Here is a 25389-nt window from a genome sequence, read left to right as displayed (position 1 = left end):
GTTTATATTCTCGGAAGTATCTTAAAGGGTGTGACCTTCTAGAAGAAAAGGAGTTGCATGAGATTATGAGGGTATTCTAAGGTGGGTATTATTACCCCCACTTTATAGACAGGAAAACCGAGACCCAGGGAAGTTATGTATTTTGCCAACGTCATAGGAAAGACCCACGATCAGCTCGGAACTCAGACTCCTAAGCAGATTCTCGGTTTACGCTGCTGGACGACGTATAAATAAATAAGAAGAGGACGTAAGAAAAGCTGTAACAGTATTTTAGGAATAGAATGGGTCCCTAAGACCTCGTCATCAGAAAGTCTTCAGAATCCAAGTTTTCAATAACTTTCAATCCTTCACCAAACTTCTCCAAGAGAAAACCGAAAATTTGAACCGGAGCGGGGCGGGGCAGAAATGAAGCGCAGGAGCGACTGGTTCCGTGACTAGAGTCTTTGAAGGAAAAGCCAAGCATAGACCTGCTCGGGTTTTATCTTTTATTAACCGTAATCTGCAAGGAATCAGGCTGATGATTTATCTGGGCGCCAGACCAGGAGGTGGAGAGTAGCCGGGTCTCGGCCAGGGGGCTGAAGGCAGTACCCGCCGGCTCATTTCCGGGGCTGCAGCCCCAGGGGAGAGCCAGGAAGCTGGCCGCCGTGTGGACCTGCGGGGTAGAGTCTGATAGTCAAAAGTCATGGGCACACCAAGTGGTCTGGCTTGAAGGTCCACCCCACCTGAGGCGCAGATAAGCTGTTTTCATGCCCCGCCACACGCATATCCCATTCCAGCTCTTTCATTGGCTGACTGCGACATGACCGCTCCTCTGATTGGCCCAGAAGCTTTCAATGTGTCACTCTGATTGGTCTATGAGGATGACGCCCTCTCCCCGGCAGGCTCAGAGGCGGTTGGGTCATACCATAAAGAGAGAAGGGGGAAGAATGTATATTTTAAGACTCCTCTTTTGGATTATCCTGTCCTATGTAACGTAATGTCCTCTATTATGCCTTGTATAAGAGAATTATTTCATTAACGCAGGGTAAACATGGAGATATTTCTGTTGATTATAACTCGGAGGACGGCCGGGGTCATTAGGAACCCCCCACTTTCCTAAGTGGTGCGCCCGGGACGGGGCCACACTGTCAGGCTACGCAGAGCGGGGACGGTCCTGAGAATATAGCTAATCTACGAGATCGAGATGCTGCTCTTGTCCGCACTTCGCCGCGCCTTACTGGTCCGCCCCTGGAGTGGCGCCTGGTGAGTGAGCACCAGGTCTGGGGAAGTCTCGAGCGACGCTGCTGGCCCAGGACCCCGGGAGTCGCTGGGCTCCCTCCCGGCCGGAGCCTCGTCGGGTTCCCAGGGGGCTCCCTTTAGCTGGGGGTGGTTTTGTCTAGTGCCCTCCTGCTCCTCCATCCAGGTCTTCCTTCCACTGCAAGCCCCCTGTCTCCTGCCTTCAGCAAGGGAGACCCCGTTCCCGAATCCTGTGGCGGAGCGGGATGCTTCGGAGCTCTCCCTGCTCCCACGCTCAGAAGGTAGTCTCCTACACGCTCATCTTGTTCCAAGCACCTGATCTTCTGAACGTGCCTGCTCCCTGCTTGTGCCGGCGTCCTCCGAGGGGCACCTCTAGTTTCAGTACGCTACACTTCTCACCTCCCCCCTCTCGGTCTCGCATTCAGGAATTCCACCTCTGGGATTCCTTGAGTCTTCCCTCTCCTCTCTCTACCGGGATTTCTGCCTCTCTCTTCCTCTTTCCCCTTTTCGAGTTAAGTATTGGGCAGAAAAGCGACTCCTTCTGGTAGGTGGAATAATATTTATGGAGTGATCATAATGTGCCAAACGCTGTGCTAGGCATTTGGTATATGCCTCATTGGGGAGACTTATTGAGCTAATCCGTTAAAGTGGCAGGCACATAGGCAATGCCCAGTTATTATCATGATCATCATTATCACTTGTATTTCAACGTCTGTGCAGTAGATGTTATTTCAAATTACAGACGAAGAAGCCAAGAGGGAGTTTCCAAGTGCAGGTGCCCTGCAAACCCAGATTTGCAAACCTCCACAGTGTGGAGCTGGATCCCTAGACCCTTGTCCACTCAATGGTAGGTGTTCTCAGAGCCCCTTCCTGCTCTGGACTAGGTGGGGGAGGTAGGATAATGTTTCTATCTGTCTCCCTTTCAGAGGTTGGGCAGGCCCCGCCCCCAACTTGAGTTTTGTTTGCCTGACCCCTGGGACTGTGACCAGCTATGTCACCTCTGTTGACCTAGGCCCTTTCCGAGTTAATCAGTGTCCCAAGAAATGGCACAGGGGTTCCCTGGGCAGGAGTGAGTCTCAACTGATGTTTGTCCTCTGTGGGTGAGAATGGGATAAGGATGGGCACAGAAAGAGGACATGGGAGAGAGGGGCTCCTTTCCCAAGCCAAGGATGGGGCCCACTTGCCACGCCCTCAGCACGGTCTCATCTGCAGGCCTCTCTGCACTTTTGAGACACCCCCTCTCAGACCCCAAGTGCAAGTCCCACAGATTTACTTGTTTACTGAATTCCTACCATGTGCTGGTGTTCTGCTGAACACCAGAGGGAGGGGTATCCCTGGTGAACCCACACTTACCTAGTGCTTCGTGTCCTTGGCAAGGCGGTCCTCCTTCGGCCCTTCGGTGTCCAGCATGTAAAATGGGGGCTAATCCTATTAACAGCCACGCGGCAGAAGGTTAAAGGTAACGTGACAAGTGGCTTGCTGGGGGCCTGGTACCCACTCTGTGCTCTGTAAATAATTGAGTGAAGGAATACGTAGAACCTACAGTGATCCTAAAACTTGCTTCTGAAATTGTTAGGAAGTCCCCAGTCAGGCAGCAGTCAGCGCTGGCACACCTCAGAGCACTTGGCTCGGCACATAGTAGGTGCCGAATGTTTGCTGTTGGACTGGGCAGAGGACAGCATGGGGTGGATCCTGGCTCTGACTGTTAGCAGATCTGTGGCCCTGGGCAGGTTACTTGGCCTCTCTGCTGCCTCATGTTCTCATATGGAAAATGAAGGTAATAGTAGCCACCTTATAGCATTGTCTTGGAGATTCAAAGAATTCATACACAAAAACCACTTTGAAGAGTATCCAGCACCTAGAAGACCGAGTGAGTGTTGTTTCCATCATTATTTCGATCCCTTATGCCACTAATGGGCTGCCCTGGATGAGCATCTTTTATTAGGAATATCAAGACAAGAGGGTCCCCGCAGCACGAGGATGGTGGCAGGTGTGGAACTCAGATGTCCTCAGTCCTTTCCTTTTGTTCTAATAGATTATCCCGATGCAGAAGGCCTTCCAGAGGGATGGGGGACACACCTGCCTTTCTTGAGGGGCTCCTTATCCCCCCTAGACCTTTCCTTTCCTGGCAGAGACAACATCATGGAGTAGAAAGCCCTGGGCTGAGGTAGCAGTGCCAGTGGACACCTGTGTGACCTTGGGCAACCCACTACCCACCTCAGGGTGGCTTCTTTCCTCAGGTGGGAAATGCTGGGAGGGAGGAGGTGCTAGCTGGACCGTGAGAGGGATGAACGTCTCCCATCAGCTCCAGCTGACTGTGGGTCTCTGAGATGATCCAGGTGCTTCTCCATGGTGTATGTCTCCTGCGTGAGGAAGACCTAGCTTCAAACCCTGCTCTATCACTTGACCATGAGCTAGGAGGAGTATGTAATCTCTAAACCACAGTTTCTTCATCCATCAAATGGAGGTAATAGTACTTTTGTAGGGCAGATTCAGTGAGATAATCACTTAACGTAGTGCCAGGCACGTTGTAAGTGTCAATAAATGTTCCTTGATATTTTTTTCTGGGGCATAGAAGTAAAAGTAGTTCATTCTGGGTTTGTTGCCTTTCCCTTCTGAACCCGCCTGGGCCTTTCTCTGGGCTCACTTCCACTGCTAGTCTCTTATCTCACTGATAAGGAGAATTAGTCTTATCAACTCCCAGATAACAGCTGGAAAAGCCTGGGTACTGAAAGGAGCATGGGTAGTTTCCTTTCTCCTTCTGACCTCAGACACTGGGGAGCCCAAGGAGCCTGCATCTAGCCCCAGGTGTTAGCAGGAGAGCACTGGCCTAGGAGTCCAGCCCTGGGAGCTTGGCGTTGGCTCTGATACCACTTGTGCCTCCTTCCTGAGTGTTTTAAAAGTTATTTCTCGAGTGCTTACCATGGGCCAGGCAGTGTGTCCAGTGGTGAACAAAAGGGACTCAGGCCGGCCAAGTGGAGCTTCTAGCCTGGCGGGAGCACAGACGGCCAGTCAGAGCTTTGTAATGAGGGTTGTCCCTGGCGCTTCAAGAGAAACGTGAGGCTGAAGAGGATCAGATAAGAGGCCCAGGTGGTGTGAGGCCAGCCACGTGAAGAGTATTCCATGCATTGGGAGCTGCAAAAATGACCAGGGTGACTGCATCGCAGCAAATGAGGTGGGAGGCTATGGGAGCAGTGGGCGGTGGGTCTGGAGGCCTCGGGAAGAACTCTGATTTTTTGTTTTAGAAGAAATGAGAGGCCACTGAATAGCTCTGAGCTGAGCACTTACTCTCTGTCTTTGTCTCTCTCTGTCTGATAAATAAGTTTTCGTATTAAGAACTAACTTTGGCTGGGATTTGGAGAGTAGTTTAGAGACAGCGGAGCAAGAGTGGCCGTTTGCAGGAAAAGCCGATGTTGTTAGGGACCAGGGCAGAGGCCACGCGTGACCTGTGAGCTCAGGCCACCCTGCTTCCCCTCAGGTTTCCCCTCTGTGAATGTCCGAGGTTTCCCTGGCTGGCCCACAGCTCCATCCAGCCCTGACGTTGCCCATTACAGGAGATGTGTCGATGCCTGGCTTTGCTAGCTCAGATCCTGGTGCCTGCAACTGGGTGGGGCTGGGGGCGGGGGTGGGGGGGAGCCAAAGTCTCACACCCTGTCTGTGTGATGTCCCTGCATGAGCAGAAAGGGCACCCCAGGTTCTTAGGGGAATCTGAGTCAAATTCGGACTCTCCCCAATGCCTCCTTCCTGAATGGAAGGGCCAAGAGCTGCTCTGAGAAAAGTCAGGTTGGGTTCATCTCAGCCTCCCCGAGCCAGGCACTTGATGGGCGCTCAGGAAATGTGATGAAAAAGTGTGCGAGCTGTTTTGACCCTATCTGAGATATCACTGCGGCCTTGATGTGTGGAATAAATGTCCTACCTAGAAGGGCCTTGTAGATCCTCACAGTCCCACAAGTGATTCATCTCCGTCTTCCTCTGAGCCAATGGAAGGCGCTCCAGTTAATCCCGTATGGCCCGCGAGCTCCCTCCCATCTGTCCTCCCAGAAATTGGCAGGAGTCCCTGGACTTTTTTTTTTTTTTTTTCTTTTTAGTTCTGGTTCGTTCAGGCTGACCTTTGAACTAGTTAGTCTCTGTCCCCCAGGCCACACTCAGACTGATGGACCGCTGAGTCAGGGCCTGGCGACTTTCCAGGCATAAAGAAAGCCGTGGGGGCGTGTATTCCTGAGGTCACAGTGGGAAGGCGAAGAAGGGAGGCAGGAGTTCTGTTTCTGACCCTGCCTGGGAGGGAACAGGGAAAGGAGAGCTGGTAGCTGTGACGTCCTCAGCGTCTGCTCTGGGTGGAGTGTGATGCGGTTTACTCCAGCAGGATTCGTTGAGCACCTGGGCCAGCCCCTGCTCCTTGGGGTGCTTGGGAACCAATTTGCCTTTGAGAGTCTGGCCTGCTGGAGTACAGGCTCTCTGGAAGGCCTTTCCAGTTTTCTCAGAAAAACCTAAGTGAGGAAAGGCAAGCAGCTTGAGTCCTCACAGTGGCCCGCGAGGAACGCAGGGTCACCCCCATTTTTCAGGTGGGGAAACAGAGGCCCGCAGAGTTGATGATGACGTGCTGAGGTCTCGGGCAGGTATGGGGTTGGGTCTGCGGTATGTCTGCTTCCAGAACCTGTGCTTTTCGAGCCCACCAGGAACTGGGGTTCGGAGAAGGGTCGGGGCGGCCTGCCTCCTGGCTCCAGCCCAGTACCTGTAACCCGCTGACTCTCAGCGGCACTCTCTTGGCCTAAGGAGGACACAGGCGTGTCTGATTTACTGATCAGTTCTGGTGTGCTGCTACCAAGGCCCAGAGAGGGACTGCGGGAACCTCCCAGGTGGCCCCCAGAGTGGACGCCGCCCTCCCCTTTTCTGAGGGGCTGTTGGGGCTTGTGGCTGCTGACCTTTCCTGCTACAATAGGTGGAAGGGGCCGTGTGGATTGTAATTTGTTGAGGACATCTGTAGCGTAGCAGCATTATTGCTTCAGATCTCCATAGTAACCCCACAGGGTGTCACTTCTAGACAGTGACTTGCCCGAAGTCACACAGTGGGAGGCTGAGTTAGCCCCATGTTCACCTGCCTCCTGCCCGGGGGCAGGTGGGGCCTGAGGAATGTGGCTGGCTTCCTTGGGGGCGGGGGCGGCCTGGGGGGTAGGGTGGAGGAAGAGGAGGGAGAAGGTTACAGTGCTCACCTTGCCCTTGGGGGTCCTGGGCCACCCGGCCCTGTGCCCTCCCTCTCCCCTTCGAGCACAGGCCCCTCTCTGCTCTTCCTGTCACAGGTTCCCCGCCCCCCCCCCCCCCGCCCTTCACACTTGCTGTTCCCTCTGCCTGGACTGTTCATCCTGACTATTCTTAAACCTCCTTCAGGTCTCTGCCAGAAGTCACCTCCTCAGAGAAGCCCTCCCTGACCACCCCGGTTGAAGTAGCCCCATGTTTCCCGTTACTTACCCATTTTGGGGTTCCCTCTGTCGTCGTCATGCTGATTTCCTGCCCATGTCCCCCACTAGAGGTCAGCTCCGTGCAGCCAGAGGCCCTGCGGCCTCTGTCGTTGCTGTATCTCCAGTTTCTAGAATCATGTCGGATGTAGCAGGGGCCTGATAATCTTGTAGGATGAGTACAGGACCTGCCCTCACTGCCCCCCAGTTTCGTGTCCTTCCTTCAGTCATCCCGGGCCAGGTCTCTGAGCCCCCAAATCTCTTCTCAGTGAGAAAGAAAAAAAAGTACCTCCGACCCTCGTAGCCAGTGCAAGTTCAAAGCCACCTTACAGAACACCGGCCTCAGACAAGGCCACGCTGAGACCGTGGTGAAATGAGTGAGGTGCAACAAAGCAACTTCGTAATTTTGTCTAAGCACAGGCAAAACCAAGGTCACTGTGCCGCTGGCGAAGCCCCAGATAATCCCCCTCTCCGCTGAGCGAGGGACTGTGTCCTCCCGCTGTACATTCTCCTGCAGTGAGCCGGCAACCCTGCCTGCCCTGCCGCAGACTGTGCCCCTACTGGTCTCCGGCTGCGGGCGTTGACTCCAGAGGGAGGTGGTACCTGGGCTTTTCTGGATTCCAATCCAGGTTCCTCCTAGTCTTGGTCTTGAACTAGCTATTTTCCTTTTAGGACCTAAATTATTTTACTTTTATAGCCGGGGGGTGGGGGAGGTGGTCTTTGGTGAGACCCATCCTTGGGCTCCTCCTGAATAGATGGGAGGTGTTATCAAGTCTAGCAAGCTCTGTGTGCCTTAGGTGGCCTCTGTCATTAATGCCCTCCCTTATAGATAAGGAAACTGAGGCCTGGCGGAGAAGTCCCACAGCTGAGGTTCCAGTTCTGGAATGACTGACCGTAAAGTCTTACTTGCCTGTCTTCCCACCTTGGGACCCCCAGGCATATTAGGGGTGGTGGTCACAGCGGCCACCAATCAATGAGGTCCTAAGGTTGCAGATTGACTAGTGGCTCCAGAGCTATGAGTTCTTGAAACTCAGTACCCAGAAATCAGACCCTGAACCCCAAACCAGCCTTTCTGTCTCTGTGAACAGCTCAGGGCACTCGTCCAAGTGCCCACATCTTGAATGTTCCTGCCCAACCAGAGCTCAGCTCTTTGTGCCCGGGACTCTCAGCTGACTCACAATCTGATGAGGCCCAGCTCTGGAATGTCCTGCCTTTTCAGCTTAGAGAAAGAAGTGACTTGGAGCCATTCTGGGATAAAGTTTGCATTATGGGGAAACCTTCGTAGAAATGGTTTTGCATCTATGCATTTAAACTTCAAACATCCGTGCATTATTATCGTCACTTCCTAGAAGTAGAAACAGGGTCAGAGGAGGCAGTTCACATGCCCAAGGACACTTAGGTTTTTGGACCCCAGAGCCTATGCTCACCCCTCAGTTCTATAGTTAGTTGCTCTGGATTTCAGGATTCTGGGCCAACCCAGGACCCTCTGTCAGAGGTAGAGGAGCTGAGTCTGGTGGTGGTCACTGCTGACCTGTCCTCCTCTCTTCCCTGTCTTGACATCCAGGCTTCGGTGGAAGCACGTGTCCTCCCTGAAGGTGGCCAATGAGCCCATCTTGGCATTCACGCAGGGCAGCCCTGAGCGAGGTGCACTGCAAAAGGTAAGGGAGGGTGGGGGTGCCCAGTGGGTACAGGGCATGGAACAGAGGTGGCCTCAGAGGCTCCTGAGATGCTTCTCTGAGCCCACAGCCGCTGCCCTCTCCTGCCCCGGCCTCCAGCCCTGTGAGGAACCCTGGAGGCTGGGGAGAGCTGTACGTCTGGCGGGTGGGAGAGGTTGGGAGCATCATGTGGCAACCAGGGCCTCTTTGGGGCCTTAGTCCAGGTCAGGGGTCAGAAGCCCACAGATGTTTTGTGCTTCAAAACATTCTCCCATTAAAAACTATGAGATTTCATGTAAATCTCAAATGTGGTTTTTAAAATCTTTTTTTTTTGTAACGGGAAAACCTAGCAATGCCTCCTCTTTCTGTGTGACAGGAGGTGACAATGGACAAGGGCTAAGTCCTGCTGTCTCCTGAGGAGAGCGCACACTCTTAACCACAGAGCGCCCAGGCTGGCCCCCTTCCCATTTCTGTTCCTGCCTGGGCATCTGTGATTGCAGACTCTGCATCAGGTTTTGGGTGGGGAGAAAAGGGGAGGGAGGTGCCCATCTAACATCTTGTCCTCTCCCTAGGCTTTGAAGGACCTGAAGGGCCGGACAGAAGCCATCCCGTGTGTGGTGGGGGACGAGGAGGTATGGACCTCGGATGTGCAGTACCAGGTGTCGGTAAGTCCAGTGAGTGGGCAGGGTTCGGCCTCTTCCTGAACCTGGGGTCTGTCTCTCGGGCAGCACATACGCATGTAATTGGGGGGGGGGGGGTCTCTGCCCTCACTGCCTTTTCTGGCCCCTGAGAGCCATGCCCAGATTTCTCATCCCAAAAGCAGTCTTGGGGGTGGGTCTCACATAAGGTGCCAACTTCAGGCCTGCCAAGAGGAAGTTCAAAACAATGAGTGCCACAGCTTCATCATCTCTTTAGAAAAGTTGACTCGTTGACCACCTGGAGAGTAGGAAGCAAGGATAGAAAGTCAGAATGAAAGATAATCTTTCCAGAGAAAGGACAGCCTCCAAAGCCCACGTCTGTACTCAGAACCACTGGTCTAGCTGACAGCGAGCTCATTTGAGGTAAGCCCTCAGAGTGTGGCCAGGTAAGCACCCAGGTCATAGGCAGGTGGAGCCGAGTCTTCTCCCACAGACACGTCTGTGAGGCCCCACTCCACTGGTGGAAGCACTTCCTTTAGTCCCTGCCACTCCCGTTAGAGGTGGGAAGAGCAGGAAGTTAGCTGCCCATCTTACAGATCAGAGGAGAAACTCACAGATGTCAAGTGACCGGCCTGGGGTGGCCCAGTTAGATACGGAACAGGGATGACAAGTCCATCTTTCTAGAACCATATCCCATTGATTTGGATTCAGATGAATTTATTTGCACCCCAACTATTTCTAAAGAGGATTTAGAAGCACCTTGTTAGCATTACTATGTGTTTTAAAGCACTGGAAATTATTCACTGTGATGTCAAGAGACTTTTCTAACCAGCCCTGATTCTCACAGGGGTAGAGTGTGGGTTGTGTGATTTCACTAACTAGCCAGCCACACTGTATTCAGCCCATAACTGAGTCCTGTCGACAGGCAAGAAAGAACCCGAGGAGTCCACACATCCTTTTCTGTTATTCCCTACGGATTTCTCCACAAGGGGGCTAGGGTGAGAAGGCTGGGCTTCAAGCCCTGGCATGACATTGGCCAAAAAACCCTACCTACTAGGAGATTCTGGAGCCAGGAACTGGCGTACACTTTGGATGGACCAGGAAACTCATAGGTCTGTAATTTGAGGAGTAAAAGGTTGGCCCTTTTGCAGTTAGGGCGAACATGTTCTGACTCTGTCCAGATGGAGCCCCGAGCAGGCGTGCGCAGGGGTGAGGGTGAGGATCCGGGGCCCGTCGCTAAGGGTTCTGAGGATGGCCTGGGACAGGAGTCACACACAGAGGGGACCTGGAGCCCCTGCTGCTGAGTAGCGACCAGAGGATCTGACACCTGGCGCCACTGGAGCACAGCCTGGGATCTGCATGCTCCTCAGGTCTGCACCTGGTGTGTGCAGGTGCCAGCTGAGTGTGGCTCCCATGGCCTCGCTCACCAGGTCTCGTCTCTGTGACTGCCTAGAGCCTCCCCTTACCTGCAGCTCCTCCGGCCTCCACAGCTGCTGTGGCACCTGCGTTTTTCCCAGGCAGCTGGGATTTTGTTAGCACTTCTGGGTTTCATTTCCCATGTCGCCTCACTGACCTGGCCACGTGGCATGGGTGGAGCCCAGGCATATGGCAGTTGCAAGGCGTGAGGGCAGGAGCTGTGGCGCCGGGACATACTGCTGACCTCGGGTATCTGGCGGCCGGCCATTCAGACATGCGAAATCGAAGAGCTCGGGTCCTAGCTGCCTTTTCAGGCCCCCGAGTGTCGCAGGTCGATCTCCGGTATGGACGGGATACAAGCACTTGTGCCAGGGGTTAAAACGAAGGGGAAAGGGCCACTTCTACTTGAAGCCTAGACCAGCTCTGCCCAGCAGAGATTCCTGCGATGCTGAGGGAAATGCCCTATAGCCGCATTGTCCATCGTGGCAGCCACCAGCCACACACAGTTATCGATGGCATGAAATGTGGCTCGTGCAATGGAGGAACTGCCTATGGACACATGTGTCTAGTGGCTGCCATATTAGACAGGAAGGCCCCAAACAGACCATTGGCAGACTAACAGGCGGCAATGCGGAGCTGCCATACCACCTTCCCAGGGCTGGCGACATATTTTACACCATAAAATAAGTCACCAGCCCCGGGAAGGGAATGAAGTGAAGTTTCTCCCTGCCTTATTGCTCATGCTGAGGCCTGTCAGTGTTTGTTGGAATCGCCCCTTTTAGGTGAGTAAATCTGGGTCCCATGCAAGGGGCTCAAGAAGCAATGGCTCCGTTCCCTAGGGACTTTGGGGCGTGGCGGGAATCCCGAGTGCTTCACAGCACCAGTGCGTGGTTTCGGGGCCCCCATGATACAACACCCATCACTGAGCTGCAGCCTCATGCTAGACCTGGTCTGAAGAATCTTCACCTGTGGCCCCGTTCGGTCCCCCTCTCCACGCTATCAGGTGTGGGGGGGGAGGGTTCCCCACGTCCCAGACGGAGAGACCTGGAAAGGGAAAGTCTGTTTCTATGGGCCCCACAGCTAGTGGGTGGCAGACTGGGATTCGAACTGTGTCTGTCTGACCACAAAGTCCACGCTTTTCCCGAAAGACTGTGTGGTCCATGCTCTTCTCATGAACTGGGACCTTCTGGAGCAGGAACCACGTCTTACTCATCGAACAGCAGATGCTCCATAATCAAGGGGCAGAGATCGATGTGGGCCGGGGCTACAGGCGAAGGCTTCATGGAGGCTGGAGGGGTGAGGACAAGTGAGTGCCGGGGGGCTCTTGCCCGGAGAGCCAGCTCTGAGCCCCACCCTCCCACCCTCATCCTGGCACCTCCATCCTGGGCGGTGACCTCACTCTTCTCTTCTTTCAGCCCTTTAACCATGGACACAAGGTGGCCAAGTTCTGCTACGCAGACAAGGTGAGTCCCTGGTGACTCTGGGGTTGGGGTGCTGACCCTGTTTTGTCCTGCTGGCTGCTGACGTGGAGGTAGATGTCAGATACTGCTTCCCTCTGGCCATAGGGTGTGGGGGCACGGTTGGGGCTTCCCAGGCTGAGGGAGTCCCTGAGTTGCTGTCCTTAATAGGCCAGGCGTGCAAGAATTACTGTGAGCCAAATGGGAGCTGCCTTGGTCGGGGCTAGGACATCCCCAGACACGCTAACTGGGGAGGGCGAGTGGATTCTGTGGAAGCCAAGGCAGGGAAATTAGAGACACCATGGAGGGAAAGCCAGACAGGAAGTTAGCATCATGGAGGGGGGATGCGGCGACCTGTGGCTGGGGGCCTAGGAGCTGGCATCACAGGGCGATGAGGGCAGTCGGCATCTGGAATGCCAGCAGCAGGTGTATATCTCAGGTTGTGGTTCTGGCCTGGCAAGGGCAAGGCGAGGCCCCTGAGCTTGAGGGCCAGCGGCTCTGGATGGTGGTTCCGGGGCCTCAGGCCTCAGGAATAAGGTGAGGCCCTGATGAGACCACGAGAGGAAGTGGGGTAGGTGTAAAAGCTGAGGGACCCAGTGCCACACGCTTGGCATGCTGCCCGGGCTGGCAGGTCCCTCACACATCTCCAGCAGGACAGGTTCCGAGTCTGGGTTGGCCTAGCTGGCGACTACAGCTGTGGGGTGAGGGGCAGAGGGCCACGGGAGCCAGGAGTCCTCCCTGGGGGGAGGTCTCTCCTCCCTTGCTCCTTCCCCTGGAGCCCTTGGTGCTGCAGGAAGACGCCCGCAACCTTCTCCTCTTCGTTAGGCTCTGCTCAACAAAGCCATTGAGGCTGCCTTGGCCGCCAGGAAGGAGTGGGACCTGAAGCCTGTCACAGACCGGGCCCAGATCTTCCTGAAGGCAGCAGATATGCTGAGCGGGCCGCACAGGGCAGAGGTCCTTGCCAAGACCATGGTGGGACAGGTGAGGTGCCTTGGGCACAGCTGGGTGGGGTGGGTGGCAGTCGAACTCCATCCAATTCAGCAGACATCAGCTGAGCAGCTTCTGGGTGCTGAGACCTGCTCTGCCGGGCGGAGACCAGGAGAGGTCTTTGAGGGCCTAGGAGGGGGGCCGGACAAACAGAAATTGTTAAACGAGTTGGTCTGTGCTAAACCTGCATGTCCCACTGTGGAAATGTCTCTTCTCTGTCTTCTCTGTCCCCACCCTTGGCCAGGCCTTTGTCATGCTTTGCCCGGACTGTCAGTGGCCCTGTGCCGTTCCCTAGGCTCGGTCAGGCCCTTGCAGCCCGGAGTGGTTTTTCTGACACCTCCATCAGGCCACTCTTGGCTTACAAACCGAGATCTCTGTCACTGAGAGTGACATACCACGTCTTCAGCCCATCCCCCAGGGCCCTTCTGCCCCCACCTCTGTCCAGCTCACCAGCTGCCCTGCCCTTCTTGCCAGGCCATCTGGTCCATGACGTCGCCAGCCTGGACCTTGCAGGACTCCAGGACACCGCAGGCGTCCCATCTCCCTGGCTCTACCCCGTGTCCCCTGCCTGAAATGCTCACTGTCTTCTCTGCCCCATAAATTCTTACCTGTCAGTGTCCAGCCCAGCCATCGCCTCCTCTGCGAGGCTTCCAGAACCTTCTCTGTCCAAAAGGATCAGTCCCGCCCTCGTAACATGCTGCTCATTTGTCAGTTACAGCTCGGGGCTTTCGTGAGTTCCTGTGTGTCCGCTGCTTCTTTACAAGCTTCTGTGGGGTAGTAATCATGTGTTAGTGTTTTCCGTCTTTCTGGACCGTGCATCGTGTCTCCCAGGAGTCGTAGAAGCTCCTGATAAACATTTTTGAATGAATGCATGTTGGGCCAGAGAGTGCTGGAGAAAAGGGGCAGAGGCAGAAAGGATTAATTTCATCATCCCCAGGAAGGAGCCTTAGGGGGTTTGGGTGAGCCCGGAGCTCGTCCTTCACTGAGAGCGCCCTCTGCTGCACAGAGGTGGTATGACAGCTCCACCCTGCCAATTCTCTCAGCAGCCTCTGGGGTGGGTGGGTGTCAGGCCCCGCAGTGTCCCAGGTGTCCCAGGTGAGTCGCACCTGGGCTGGGAGAGACACACGCACTCCGAGGCCAGGTTAAAGCGCCTCTTTATTTGACTGAAGACTCGGGAGCTTGTAGGACGCACGGCAGCTGCGTAGAGCAGGGGGTGGCACACCGTAGCTCAGCTTCCTTGGCTCTGTGTTCCGAGCAGCTGCCAGGGACCCTGCGCGCCAAAGAGCGGCCCCCCGATTCGGGAAAAGCCCGTTCTTGCCTGGAGTCCTTTCCTCGTGGCTCACGGTCACTTTCAGGAGGGACAGACAGTCCGAGGGGACGTTTAGTCACAAGGCCTCCTGGTTCTTGGCCAGATGATCCTAGTGAGGGCACATACTCGCCCGGGGCGGGAGCCGCCACAGCCTGCGTGTGATGTCACCATGGGCACAGGGTCCGGCGTGAGGCCCAACGGGGGGGATGTCTGCTGCTGCTGAGCCCCCGGCCCTCCCGCCTCTCAGGGCAAGACTGTGATCCAAGCGGAGATCGATGCGGCGGCCGAGCTCATCGACTTCTTCCGATTCAATGCCAAGTTCGCCGTGGAGCTGGAGGGGGAGCAGCCCATCAGCGTGCCACCCAGCACCAACAGCGTGGTGTACCGGGGGCTGGAGGTACCCACAGGTGCGGGGCGGGGGAGGGGCTGCCGGAAGCCTCTGGCTTGGCCTCATCGCCGCCTCTGCCTCCTCTGCCTCCAGGGCTTCGTGGCCGCCATCTCCCCCTTTAACTTTACCGCGATCGGTGGCAACCTGGCCGGGGCACCAGCCTTGATGGTGAGATGTGGGCAGTGGGTAGGAACGGGCGGAGCTTGGCATCATTCCCATCTCCATAGACAAAAGGCCACACTTGAGCTCCTCAGGTCGCAGCCTTAGTCAGGGGGAGAAGCCCAAAGCGCGGAGGCGGTGCAGGGCCACGGAAAGGCTTTGGAGGCGGAGGCTGGTTTGGATCCCAGCTCCGTCCTGCTCTGGGTGACCCCAGGCAAACCCCCACACTGCCCTGAGGCAGTTTCTTTATCTGCAACGTGGAAATAATAGGCTGCAGTACAGGGCTGTGAGACCTGGTGTGTGTCACGTCTATGCCGGGCAGGTGGGACCCTGTGTGGGACCCTGTGTAGCTACTGTTAGTGATGATAATTACAGCGCACCTCTGAGTGCTTGCCGTGTGCCTGGTGGTTTATTCGTTAGGGTTGCGTGGATAGTAAATGATGGGACAGATAAGGAGTCAGGCTTAGTTTTAAAGTCACTGGGCTCTACTGCCATTATCAGGGCAAAAGTGACCATTGCTTGCCCTCCGAGGGCCCGGGTGGCTCACAGAGTAGCAGGAAGAGAGGGTCATTAGGGGGCCTGGGCCCCACGCGGGGCGGCTGGGTGATCTGGAGGATGCTCGTGCACAGGGCCGTCCTCGTGCATCTGACAGACGTGCACAGGCCCGGGCAACCATGTGCCCTCACCCAGGGCATCTGCAGAGACCTATGAACACTTGCTCAGCTGCTCCCAGTGAGCACCCAGCAACTCAGAAACACCCAGAACAGATCTGCCCAAGCGGTGCTGGCAGGACCAGCCCATGCAGGCTTCCAGAGGAAGGGAGCCTCGGCCAGAGTGCAGGAGCAGACGGGACAGGCTGGTGTCGTTGGCAAGGGCTCTTAGAGCACATTGCCCGACACCTGGAGGAGTGGGGTCAGGCAGGGGGCGTCTGGCCCGCACAGGGACCTGATGGTTCCAGGTGAGGGATTCTCGGGGTGGGGTGGAGTTGGGGCTGGTGGCCCTCATCCTGGCGAGTCATCGATGTACCTCCCGGGCAGGGCAACGTGGTCCTGTGGAAGCCCAGTGACACCGCCATGCTGGCCAGCTATGCTGTCTACCGCACCCTCCGGGCGGCCGGCCTGCCCCCCAACATCATCCAGTTTGTGCCAGCTGACGGGCCCACATTTGGGGACACCATCACCAGCTCGGAGCACCTCTGTGGCATCAACTTCACAGGCAGTGTGCCGTAAGTGCCTGGGGCGGGGTGGGGACGTTGGGAAGGCAGCCACCCTGTCACCTGTGTCCAAGAGCTGGGCCTCCGAAATCATCCGTACCCACTGCTTCCTGCATGGCTGTGAGGGAGCCGCTTCGCCTCTCTGAGCCTCCGTCTCTTCACGCGTACGGCAGGTGTTATGACCCTTACCTTGCAGAGTAGTTGTGAGAGTCAAACTAGTTTCCAAACAGGAAGGAGCTTTACAGGCTGGAAACAGCCTATAGGTATTTGGCGACATCGATTTTGATGCCTCCTCTGTCATTGCAAAGGGCACGAGAGAGCTTGGAATATATTGGAGGAGAACCGGGAAGGCATCTCGGAGGAGGTGGCGTCTAAGTTGAGGAGTTGGCCAGGCAAAGGGGAGGGCGGGGAGGAGAGTGTTGTAGGGGAAGCAGCAGCACGTGTGGAGGCCGAATGCTGAAGCTTCGTGCTTCAGGAGGTGGCCCCGTGTGGCCGGAGTGTGGCGTACGGGGCCGAGGGTAAGTGGGTGGGGGCAGGACGTGGCTCAGTCGCTCAGCTGGTACTTAGCCCGTGTGCGTGCTGGTCTGCTCATGCTAAGGCTCCACAGTGAATGTGTGGAGTGCACAAGGTCCTGCCTCGGGGGGCGTTTAGTCCAGTGACCATGAGGCCCGATGAGCTAGAGAGGTGTCTGGAGTTTATCTTGAAGAGGGTGGGAGCCACGGAAGGTTTTGTGCAGGGGGAGCAGCTGGATCAGAGTTCAGGCAGAGACTACAAATGGCAGCTCTTCAGTGGGGCCTGGCGAATACCTGTTTGCTTTGACTGCTGATAGAGGTGAACCAGCCTTACACAGTTGGGACAGTTTCATTAAAAATCTAAATGTTGGCTTCCCTTGAGAACCTGGATGCTGTCCCCGTGCCTGTGTTTCTGTGTGACACCACCGGCCGGGGGCAGGCGGGTTCCCCAGCACCCCCACCAGGCAGGTCTCCGCGTACCTGGTCGGCCTCATTCGCTCCCCTCCTGGCCCTCCTGGCCCCCTGCGTTGCGGCCTCCGTCCTAGATGACGGCTCTCGCTCTGCACACAAGTTGTTAGTGGCCAGAAACAGGAGCCCGTTATGAGTCTGTCCACATCTGGGGAGAGATGACGGGTGGAGACAGTGGGAACGGAGAGAAGTGGGCTGATTCAGGTGAGAACTTTGGGTCTGGGGTCCCCACGGGTCGTCTGGATGGAGCTGTCAGGCTTAGGGGGACAGCTGCAGCGCCTTCCCTGCTCTCGGCCGGCCTTGGGCTCCCCCACCAACAGGACCACAGGACCACGATGGCCGTGTTAGAACTGCTGAGGAGGGCTGTGTTCCGACAGGCCCTCTCTGCCAGCCGAGGGCCCCGCGGGTCCCTGCCCGGTGGCTGGCGGAGCGGGCCTGGCCCCCATTCGCCATGCTCTGATGAGCAGCCCGCTTAAAGGTGGGAAAGTCATAAATTAGTATTAGCTGCTGTGTCGCCGGCTCCCTACTGATTAGCATTTTTATTGTTTTGTGGTGCTAAGGTTGGTCACACTTGGAGCCCAGGGAGGAGGTGTGTGTGCGGGGTGCGCTGAGCTCCCTCTCCCAGGACCCTCCTTGGTTTGGCCTCTGGAGCCTGGGCGAGGGGGCTCCCCTCGCAGGCCATGGCTGCGTCCGTCCCCTGTCAGGCACCTGCAGTGCGCCTGGCACTGTCCTAAGCACTGGACCCTCATTAGAGTGAAGCGCAGAATAGCCCTGCCCAGTGGGATTGTTTTATCCAGTTCCCAGATGAGACAGAATTTGAGGCTCAGAGAGGTTAAGTCATCAGTGAAAGGTCACACAGCCTGTGGGTGTCTGAGTCAGGGCTCCAGCCAGCACGCCCTGGCCTTCTCCACATCATCTGGCCACCAAGACTCCCCCTTGCTCCCTCCCCGCAGACCTGGGGTGCAGCCCATTTCCAGCTTCCAGCACCTTCTTACTTCCCCAGCACCCCAGCGGTGACCCCCGCCCGCCTCCGGCCAGGCTGTAGACTCTGTTGCTTCTCTCTTGGCTTTTCAGCCCCTTCCTTTGGTAAGGCCCGCGCACCCCGGCCCCCCCAGGTCCCTCACCCTCTCAGGGACCTGAGCCCAGCTTCCTAATCCCCGCCCTGTCCTCCCGTTTCAGCACCTTCAAACACCTGTGGAAGCAGGTGGCCCAGAACCTGGATCGCTTCCGTACCTTCCCACGCCTGGCCGGAGGTAAGGGTCCTTTTCCCTGTGGCCCCAGGGGCCCCTCCCTCCCCCGCCATGATGAAAGAAGAGGGGGTAGTGCAGCCATAGGCAGGGTGGCCCAGCAGGAGCTGAGACTTGGGGCGCCCTAGGGGTGGAGCCTCTGCTCTGGAAAGTCCCAGGCGTTGTACAGAGCGCCTGTGCCTCCGAATGTGAGTTTTTTCATTCCTTCGTTCATCAGTCATTCAACAAATAAATGAGGTGTCTGTGTAGGCACTTTCCAGACACTGGGGATACCGTGACGAGGAGACATACAGACCCAGCCCACAAACTCCTGTGCCCGTAGCAGGAGGCAGGCGGTGAACAGGCAGATGGTGTCAGGTCGTGACAAGGACTGCGAAGAACTGAGGGCAAAGCGTGGCCCCCAGGGGAGACCGGACCCCACTCCTGACCTGGCGGGAGCTCCGGTGGGGATGTCGGGGCCAGCTGGAGCAGCTCCAGCCTTCAGCCCCCAGTGCATCCCGGGCCAACCTTTACGAGATGGGGACAGTGAGTCCCTTTTGTCCAGAGTTTTCTGCCTTCCTTCTCTCTCCCACCACCTCCCTGAGGCAGAGAGACCCCTGCTGACCCTACCGCTTCCTAGCGTTGAGCATGTGGCCTCGTCTCTCGGCCTCAGTTCTCATGTCTTTAAAATGGGAATAATGACGGGAGGTTGTCGTGAGGAGTCAGTGCTCTGCACAGTCCGGTGGGTGGTTAGTGCCTTGTGACCAGGAGCTGCTCTTGCTGATGATTAACCGAGTGGGGGACCCAGCGCCCGAGGGTGGGGGGTGGGGGGCGCGGTGCTCTGCTGAGGCTTCCTCCCACCTAGGAAGCAGGGGAGTGGGAAAGGTGGACTAGCCCTGGCAACTGACGTGGGTGGACCCCTTCTTTTGCTGGGTGGAGGTTCAGGAGGAGGCTCCAAGAACGCTGTGCCCACTTCTGGGGATGGAGTGGGCGCCTAGGATCCCGGTCCTTTCTCTGCCGTCGCGCTGGGCAGCACCCCTGCCCCCGGTCTCGGTTTTCTCATCTGCGTGACGGGGAGTTGGCCCTGATGACCTCCGATGCCCTTCACCCTTGCCTGGGCCTCAGTTTCCTCATCTGTAGAGTGAGGGAATAGGCCCGGCTCACCGGTTTCTGGGATGTTGTCCAGCTCTAGCTGTGCCCCTCCCAGTCTTGTCTGCCCATACTGGGGGGTGGATGGGCGCAGGCAGCGTGTTGGGCCCCGGGGCTGGCCAGAGGTGCCCACTCTCCCATTTATTGTCCCCTCCCCGGCCCCTGTAGAGTGCGGTGGGAAGAATTTCCACTTCGTGCACCGTTCAGCGGACGTGGACAGCGTGGTGAGCGGGACCCTGCGCTCGGCTTTCGAGTACGGTGGCCAGAAGTGCTCGGCCTGCTCCCGCCTCTACGTGCCTCACTCACTGTGGCCGCAGATCAAAGGGCGGCTGCTGGAGGAGCTCAGCAGGATCAAAGTGGGCGACGTGAGTGGCACCTTCATCCCTGCCACGGCCCAGCGGGAGGCTGATGGGATTGGAGGCTCCTGCGTGGGTCGGGCTGGGGCGGGTGGGGAGGGGGCTTCCTTTGTCTGGGGCCTGTGGCAACTCGGTGTCTTCTGGTGCCTCTTCTGCCTCCAGCCTGCAGAGGATTTTGGGACCTTCTTCTCTGCAGTGATTGATGCCAAGGTATGGGATGGAAGCCGGTCATTCCTGGGGGGCTGAGACCTGGGCTGGGTGGAAGAGGGAGGAAGAGATATGGGGGACCCTGACCTGGGGTCCGCCCAGCCCCACTCCTTCTGGGAAGGCAGCCCGAGAGCCACACCCGCCCCCAGCTCTGAAAAGGGCAGATCATCCAACTCGAGAAAAACTCACCCCCAGCACAGCCCGCAACAAGGCTCAGCGAGCCCCATTTAAGTGTGTAGGTTCGTACGCACACACACACGCCGGCCCGCACACCTGCATGCATAAACCTGTGTACGTGTCCATGCATGTCCACGAACATTCGTGCAGACCTCTCTGGACATGCATGCCAGTCTTTCCACATAAATGCATATGCATTCATACGTGTATCTCCATACATGAACAAATCATGCGCACATATTCACATGTTTGTGTGTATATAGGCACATGTGTGGGTCTGCGTGCATTAACACATGCCTCTAACAGGCATACAGGTATCTATGCTTAAACATGAGGGTACATCGTCATGCATATGCCCGTGTAGACATTTGCCATTGATGTGTGTGTTATATCCATATGTGAGTCTATCTATGACTTTAACACGCACACACTCACACACAAGCGTGCACGCCTGCCCTCGTCTGCCATGGCTCATCCAGACCCTGACTTTTGCCCTCAGGGCTCCCCACCCCCCATTTCAGAATTCGGGCCCTTCAGGGACAGGTGTTCTGGGGTGATCGTGTTGGAGGGCTGCTGCTGGGAATGGCCCCCCAGCTGGTTCCTGACACCCCTCCCCCCACCCCAGTCTTTTGGCCGCATTAAGAAGTGGCTGGAACATGCCCGCTCCTCGCCCAGCCTCACTATCCTGGCCGGGGGCAAGTGCGACGACTCTGTGGGCTACTTCGTGGAGCCCTGCGTCATTGAGAGCAAGGACCCTCAGGAGCCCATCATGCAGGAGGTGACTGGGCGGGTGGCCGGGGACACGGGGGTGGATAGCCTCTCACCCAGCTCAGCACTGGGCCCTTGCACGTGGTTTCCTTCTCGGGGCGTTAACCCATTCCACAGATAAGGAAAGTGAGGCCCTAGAAAGGGGCTGTCTCACACACACTGCCCAGCCTTGACCCCACGTCCAGTGCTCTGTCTTTGACACTGCTGACCCCTCACTGGGCCCATAGCACTTCTACCGCCCACAGCCACCGCAGCGATTCCAACAGCTGACGTTTACAGACTAACTGGGGCGGTCGCAGCGGGCACGTGGCCAAGGTGAGGTGGGTACATCAGTCCCATTTCACAGATGAGAAGCGGAGGCTCCCAGGATGGCCGTGCGGGAGGCCGAGCCTGGTTCTTCTCGCAGGGGCAGAGGTGTGGGCCGAGGCCCAGGGCCCAGGGACCGGGGACTGAGAATAGAGGCAGGGGCCGGCGCAGGCAGCCTGGGAGGCCCCAGGGCGCTGGTCCAGATGGTGGCTGACCCTGGGGCCTCACTTTCAGGAGATCTTCGGGCCTGTGCTGACAGTGTATGTCTACCCAGACGACAAGTACAAGGAGACCCTGCGGCTGGTCGACAGCACCACCAGCTACGGCCTCACGGGGGCGGTGTTCGCCCAGGATAAGTGAGTGGCCGAACCTCCTCTGCTCTAGCCCTGGTGCCCTGTCCCCACCGGAGACTGCCCTCCTGGACGTGGGTCCTAGTAACAATGCCACCCTTTGCGTCCTCTCCATTCCCCTCATCTCAGTCCTGACTGGCAGGCAGGCCTCCGAAGTACAGGTGCACAGGGGCAGCCCAGCTCTTTGTTAAAATGCAGGGGGGGCCCACTATTGAATCTGGATTTCCAGATTCTTTTGACTAGTTCTCCTGGATCTGATGGGGCCCTGCGGAGCAAGGCCATTGCCTCCTGCTGCAGAAAGAGACACAGGCTCAGGGGCCAGGGGCATGCTGCTCCTCCGTAGAGGCAGGATTCGAAGCCAGGTGCCATGATGCTATCTATACCTGAGGCTTTACTTTTTCCTTTGCGGCTCCATCCCATGCCTGCCTCTGAGAGAGAGTGGAGGTGGGATTGGGACCTGAGGGGCAGGGTGGGGGTCTGAGAGTTCCACAGCTCCCAAGGGGCAGGAGAAGTGGACCAGGATGGGCCACTCCCTCGAGTGTGTGTGGCCTGACCCACATCCTCAGCCCTTACGGCAGCCCTGCAAGGGGAGCGTACTAATCCCCCTTCCTGAGGAGGAAGCCGAGGCTCAGAGACCCTCAGTAACCTGCCCGAGGGCCCGCAGCTAGCAGCTGGCCTGTGTCGCTGTCCCAGGCTGGGCCCTGTGCTCACCTGGACATCCAGCCTGGGCGGGGGTGGGTGTTGGAGGTTGGACCTGGGCTTCAGGGTGGGGAGCCGGCTGCCCTCTTACTGCCGTCCTGCCTCGTAGGGACATTGTCCGGGAGGCCACAGAGATGCTGAGGAATGCTGCCGGCAACTTCTACATCAACGACAAGTCCACCGGCTCAGTGGTGGGCCAGCAGCCTTTCGGGGGGGCCCGAGCCTCTGGTGAGTAGGTCTTCTTTTCCAGAGGGAAGCTGAGTCCCTGGCGGGAGACCCGAGACCCTTCATCTCGAGGGTGTTAGGGTAGTAGGGCTAGCGCTGTCTCCTGAGCACTGTGGGCGCTGCGCTCACTCCCAGTCCTTTCGATGACCTCATGAGCCAAGGTGCTAAATCCTTCCTCCCCCGCCCCCATTTTGCAGAGGAAGAAACTGAGGCACAGGGCGGTGAGGCGACTTACTCAGGGGCACGCGGCTAGGAAATTGCTGGAGCTGGCTCTTGGTTCCATTACCCACGCCTTGTACCACCATGCTCCAAGGCACTTCAGTTCAACTGCCTCCTGTTTACAAATGGAGAAACCGAGGCTCAGATTGCGGCGGCGACTTGCCAAAGTCCCGGCTGCCTAGTGGCAGAGCTAGGGCTGGAACCAGGGCTGCCAGCTCCCAGTCCAGGGCTCCCCTGCCTCCAGGACACCCTCTGCAGGTTGGGCACAGACCCCGGGAGTGTCGGTGCCCCGCCCGCTCCCAGCGCCCGCCTCACCCGACCTCCCGATGAGGATGCGCTCAGGAGACCGTGGCTGCCGCGGCTGCCGTGAACACGCGGTGTTCGAATTCGGTTTAACTGTTCGCTGCCCCTGCTGGTGCCCCATTTGTTCTGTCGACTCCTCCCTCCAGCCCCTTGTCCCTTCCGCCCAGAGCCGTTTGCATTTTTCCAGAGGAAAAATAGAACCGTCTTTTCCACAGGAACCAATGACAAGCCGGGGGGACCCCACTATGTCCTTCGGTGGACGTCGCCCCAGGTCATCAAGGAGACCCACGAACCTCTGGGGGATTGGCGCTACTCGTACATGCAGTGAGCCCCGCTCGGAGCCTCCGCTGTCCGCTTGTCTGTCCGTCCGGGCGACCGACCTCAGCGCAGTGGGCCCGCTCCAGGCCCTCCACCTTACTTCCCATGGGATAGCCCCCTTTCCGTAGCTAAGGCCTAGCCGCCTGTCTCCCAGTGGCCTGTGTCCCGGTCTGTCCCACCCCTCGGAGTCAGGCGCCCCGGCTCTGGTGTGAGAGTGTGCCGGAGAGGAACAGGGCCACTGCCCTCACCCCATCGGCCGTCCCGGAAACTCCAGCTCGTGTGTGCGACTCGGTGCTGTCTGGTTCTCCGTCTACCATTTTCTTCTGCACTGTGGCCCAGTAGTTCAGGAACCTGGGAGATGGCGATGGGGCAGCTCCCAAGCCCTGGGGGAAAAGGAGGCAGCTCTGGCCCCCTTGGCAAACCTCGTTACTCACAGAGGCTCCTGGCCTTGGCCCTGGCTTCTCCAGGTCTCCAGGATTAGGTGTGACCAGGGTGGCCTACAGGGCTGGCGAGTCGTGGCTGCAGGGTGCAGGGGCACCAGCTGGCTTCGGCCTCTTTGGTCTGGGCTGCCCACCTTCCATGCTAGCTCTTTGCCCAGACCCACCTGAGCCAGTGCGTACCTGTGCCCGACCTTAAGCCTTAGATACCCACGTGCCTTTCTCCAGGGTGCCTGCGTGCCCACATGATTCCTGGCCATCTCTGTCCTGGCCGGGATCTGGTGGTCCTTCCTGTTTGGGCTGCGATTTTGGAAATCCTTGGATAGACCTTCACGCCGTTTCATCTTTCCCTTAGCATTCCTGTCCTGTCTCCAGAGACAGGTGCTCTCGGGGCCTGTGTTGGCCTGGGGTTGGCCTGTAGGAGCTCAGTTCACACTAGCTGTGGTAGAACAGACCTGGGTAGATGTTGCTCCCAACTTCTCCCAGCCCCCAAGACCTACCCTTGGGTCCCCGTCCAGCTAGGGCTGAGGATTGTGTATAGAATCTTACCTCCTTTGCATGTTAGTGGCTCTGCGTGGCCTGGTTTTTAGGTGGCCTGTCCTTTGTTTGACGCAGCCAATTGGTGGATACTGGCAAATAGGTTGGATTCTGGGTGGCCAGGGATCTATAAGGCGTGACTTTGGAGAACAGTTTTCAGGGGGCCTTAAAAGTGCTGGGCCCTCCTCAAGGATGGCTGGCATGGGGCCCCCCGGGGTTGGCATGGCTGTCCCCCAAGTGCCATGATCTCACGCCGTGGCCCATGGTCAGGGCTGGGTGCCGGTGCCACCTGGGCAGGGCATGGGTTCCGCTTTCTTCCAGGTTCTGCATCGTTTCCCATGAGGCGCCAGGTCAGGTGGCTGGGGACGTGGGTGGTAGACCTGGTTCTACTGAGTCTGCACTGTGCGGTGGCAACGGGCTTTGCCCTGACGTCACCCAATAAAATGTCCGTTACTTAAGCAGATTGGCCGTCTTTCTGGTTGGGGTGGTGGGGCTGGTCAGCTCCCGAGGCTCACGGCATTGCCAATGTGTCATTAGGTATCGGGAGCACAGTGCCCTCCGAGTGACGGAGGGAAGGTCAGCCACACTGACGCATGGGAGTATCTGCTGCAGGTGGTGAGAACTCTAGAGCCACACGCGCTGGGTTCAAATCCCAGCTCCAGGATATTGTGTAACCTCTCTGACCTTCGGTCTCTTCATCTCTAAGATAGGAATAATAATAGTACGCATTCATACACACAAAATTGTCATGAGAATTAAATGAACTAATTCACTTAAGTGCTTAGAACGGTGCCAGACACAGAATCAATGATTCAACAATGTTACCCATTTGCCCATTGTTATAACAACCACTATTATGTGCTGTGACAGTTAAGTTTACTTGTCAATTTGGCTGAGCCATGGTGCCCAGATATTTAGTTAATATCTACATGTTTCCGTGAAGGTGTTTTTGGATGAGATTAACATTTAAATCAACGGACCTTGAGTAAAGTAGATTATCCTCTGTAATGTGGGTGGGCCTCATTCCATCAGTCGAAGGCCTTAACAGGACAGAGCCTGACCTCCCCCAAGGAAGAAGGGATTTTGTCAGCCAACTGCCTTTGGACTCAACCACAGCTCTTCCTGGGTCTCTGGCCCATCAGCCTGCCGGTAGAATTGGGACTTACCAAGCACCCCAATCATATGAGCCCATTTCTTACAATAAATCGCTCTCTGACTCTG

General features: G+C 57.0%; 1 protein-coding gene across 2 annotated transcripts; it reads left to right on the top strand.

Annotated features, from left to right (window-relative positions):
- The first annotated feature begins 995 nt into the window (after positions 1 to 995).
- Positions 996 to 25389, top strand: ALDH4A1 (aldehyde dehydrogenase 4 family member A1). 2 transcript variants are annotated; one of them, XM_016128393.2, is made up of 15 exons: positions 996 to 1242; positions 8254 to 8347; positions 8917 to 9009; positions 11814 to 11861; positions 12681 to 12836; positions 14399 to 14548; positions 14633 to 14707; positions 15736 to 15923; positions 18071 to 18144; positions 19435 to 19631; positions 19785 to 19832; positions 20632 to 20784; positions 21315 to 21436; positions 22239 to 22357; positions 23092 to 25389. In XM_016128393.2, exons 1-15 carry the CDS (start codon positions 1184 to 1186, stop codon positions 23202 to 23204), a joined length of 1689 nt encoding a protein of 562 aa, XP_015983879.2. In that variant the 5' UTR covers positions 996 to 1183; the 3' UTR covers positions 23205 to 25389. The 2 variants fall into 2 exon arrangements, with proteins under 2 accessions (XP_015983879.2, XP_036085149.1); XM_036229256.1 differs by lacking the exon at positions 996 to 1242 and adding an exon at positions 1331 to 2083.

This window comes from Rousettus aegyptiacus, unplaced genomic scaffold, assembly GCF_014176215.1.
Source record: "Rousettus aegyptiacus isolate mRouAeg1 unplaced genomic scaffold, mRouAeg1.p scaffold_m13_p_1, whole genome shotgun sequence".
Classification (NCBI taxonomy): domain Eukaryota; kingdom Metazoa; phylum Chordata; class Mammalia; order Chiroptera; family Pteropodidae; genus Rousettus; species Rousettus aegyptiacus.
The sequence above is the reverse complement of the archived record's forward strand: the minus strand, read 5'-3'. Positions and strand labels throughout refer to the sequence as shown.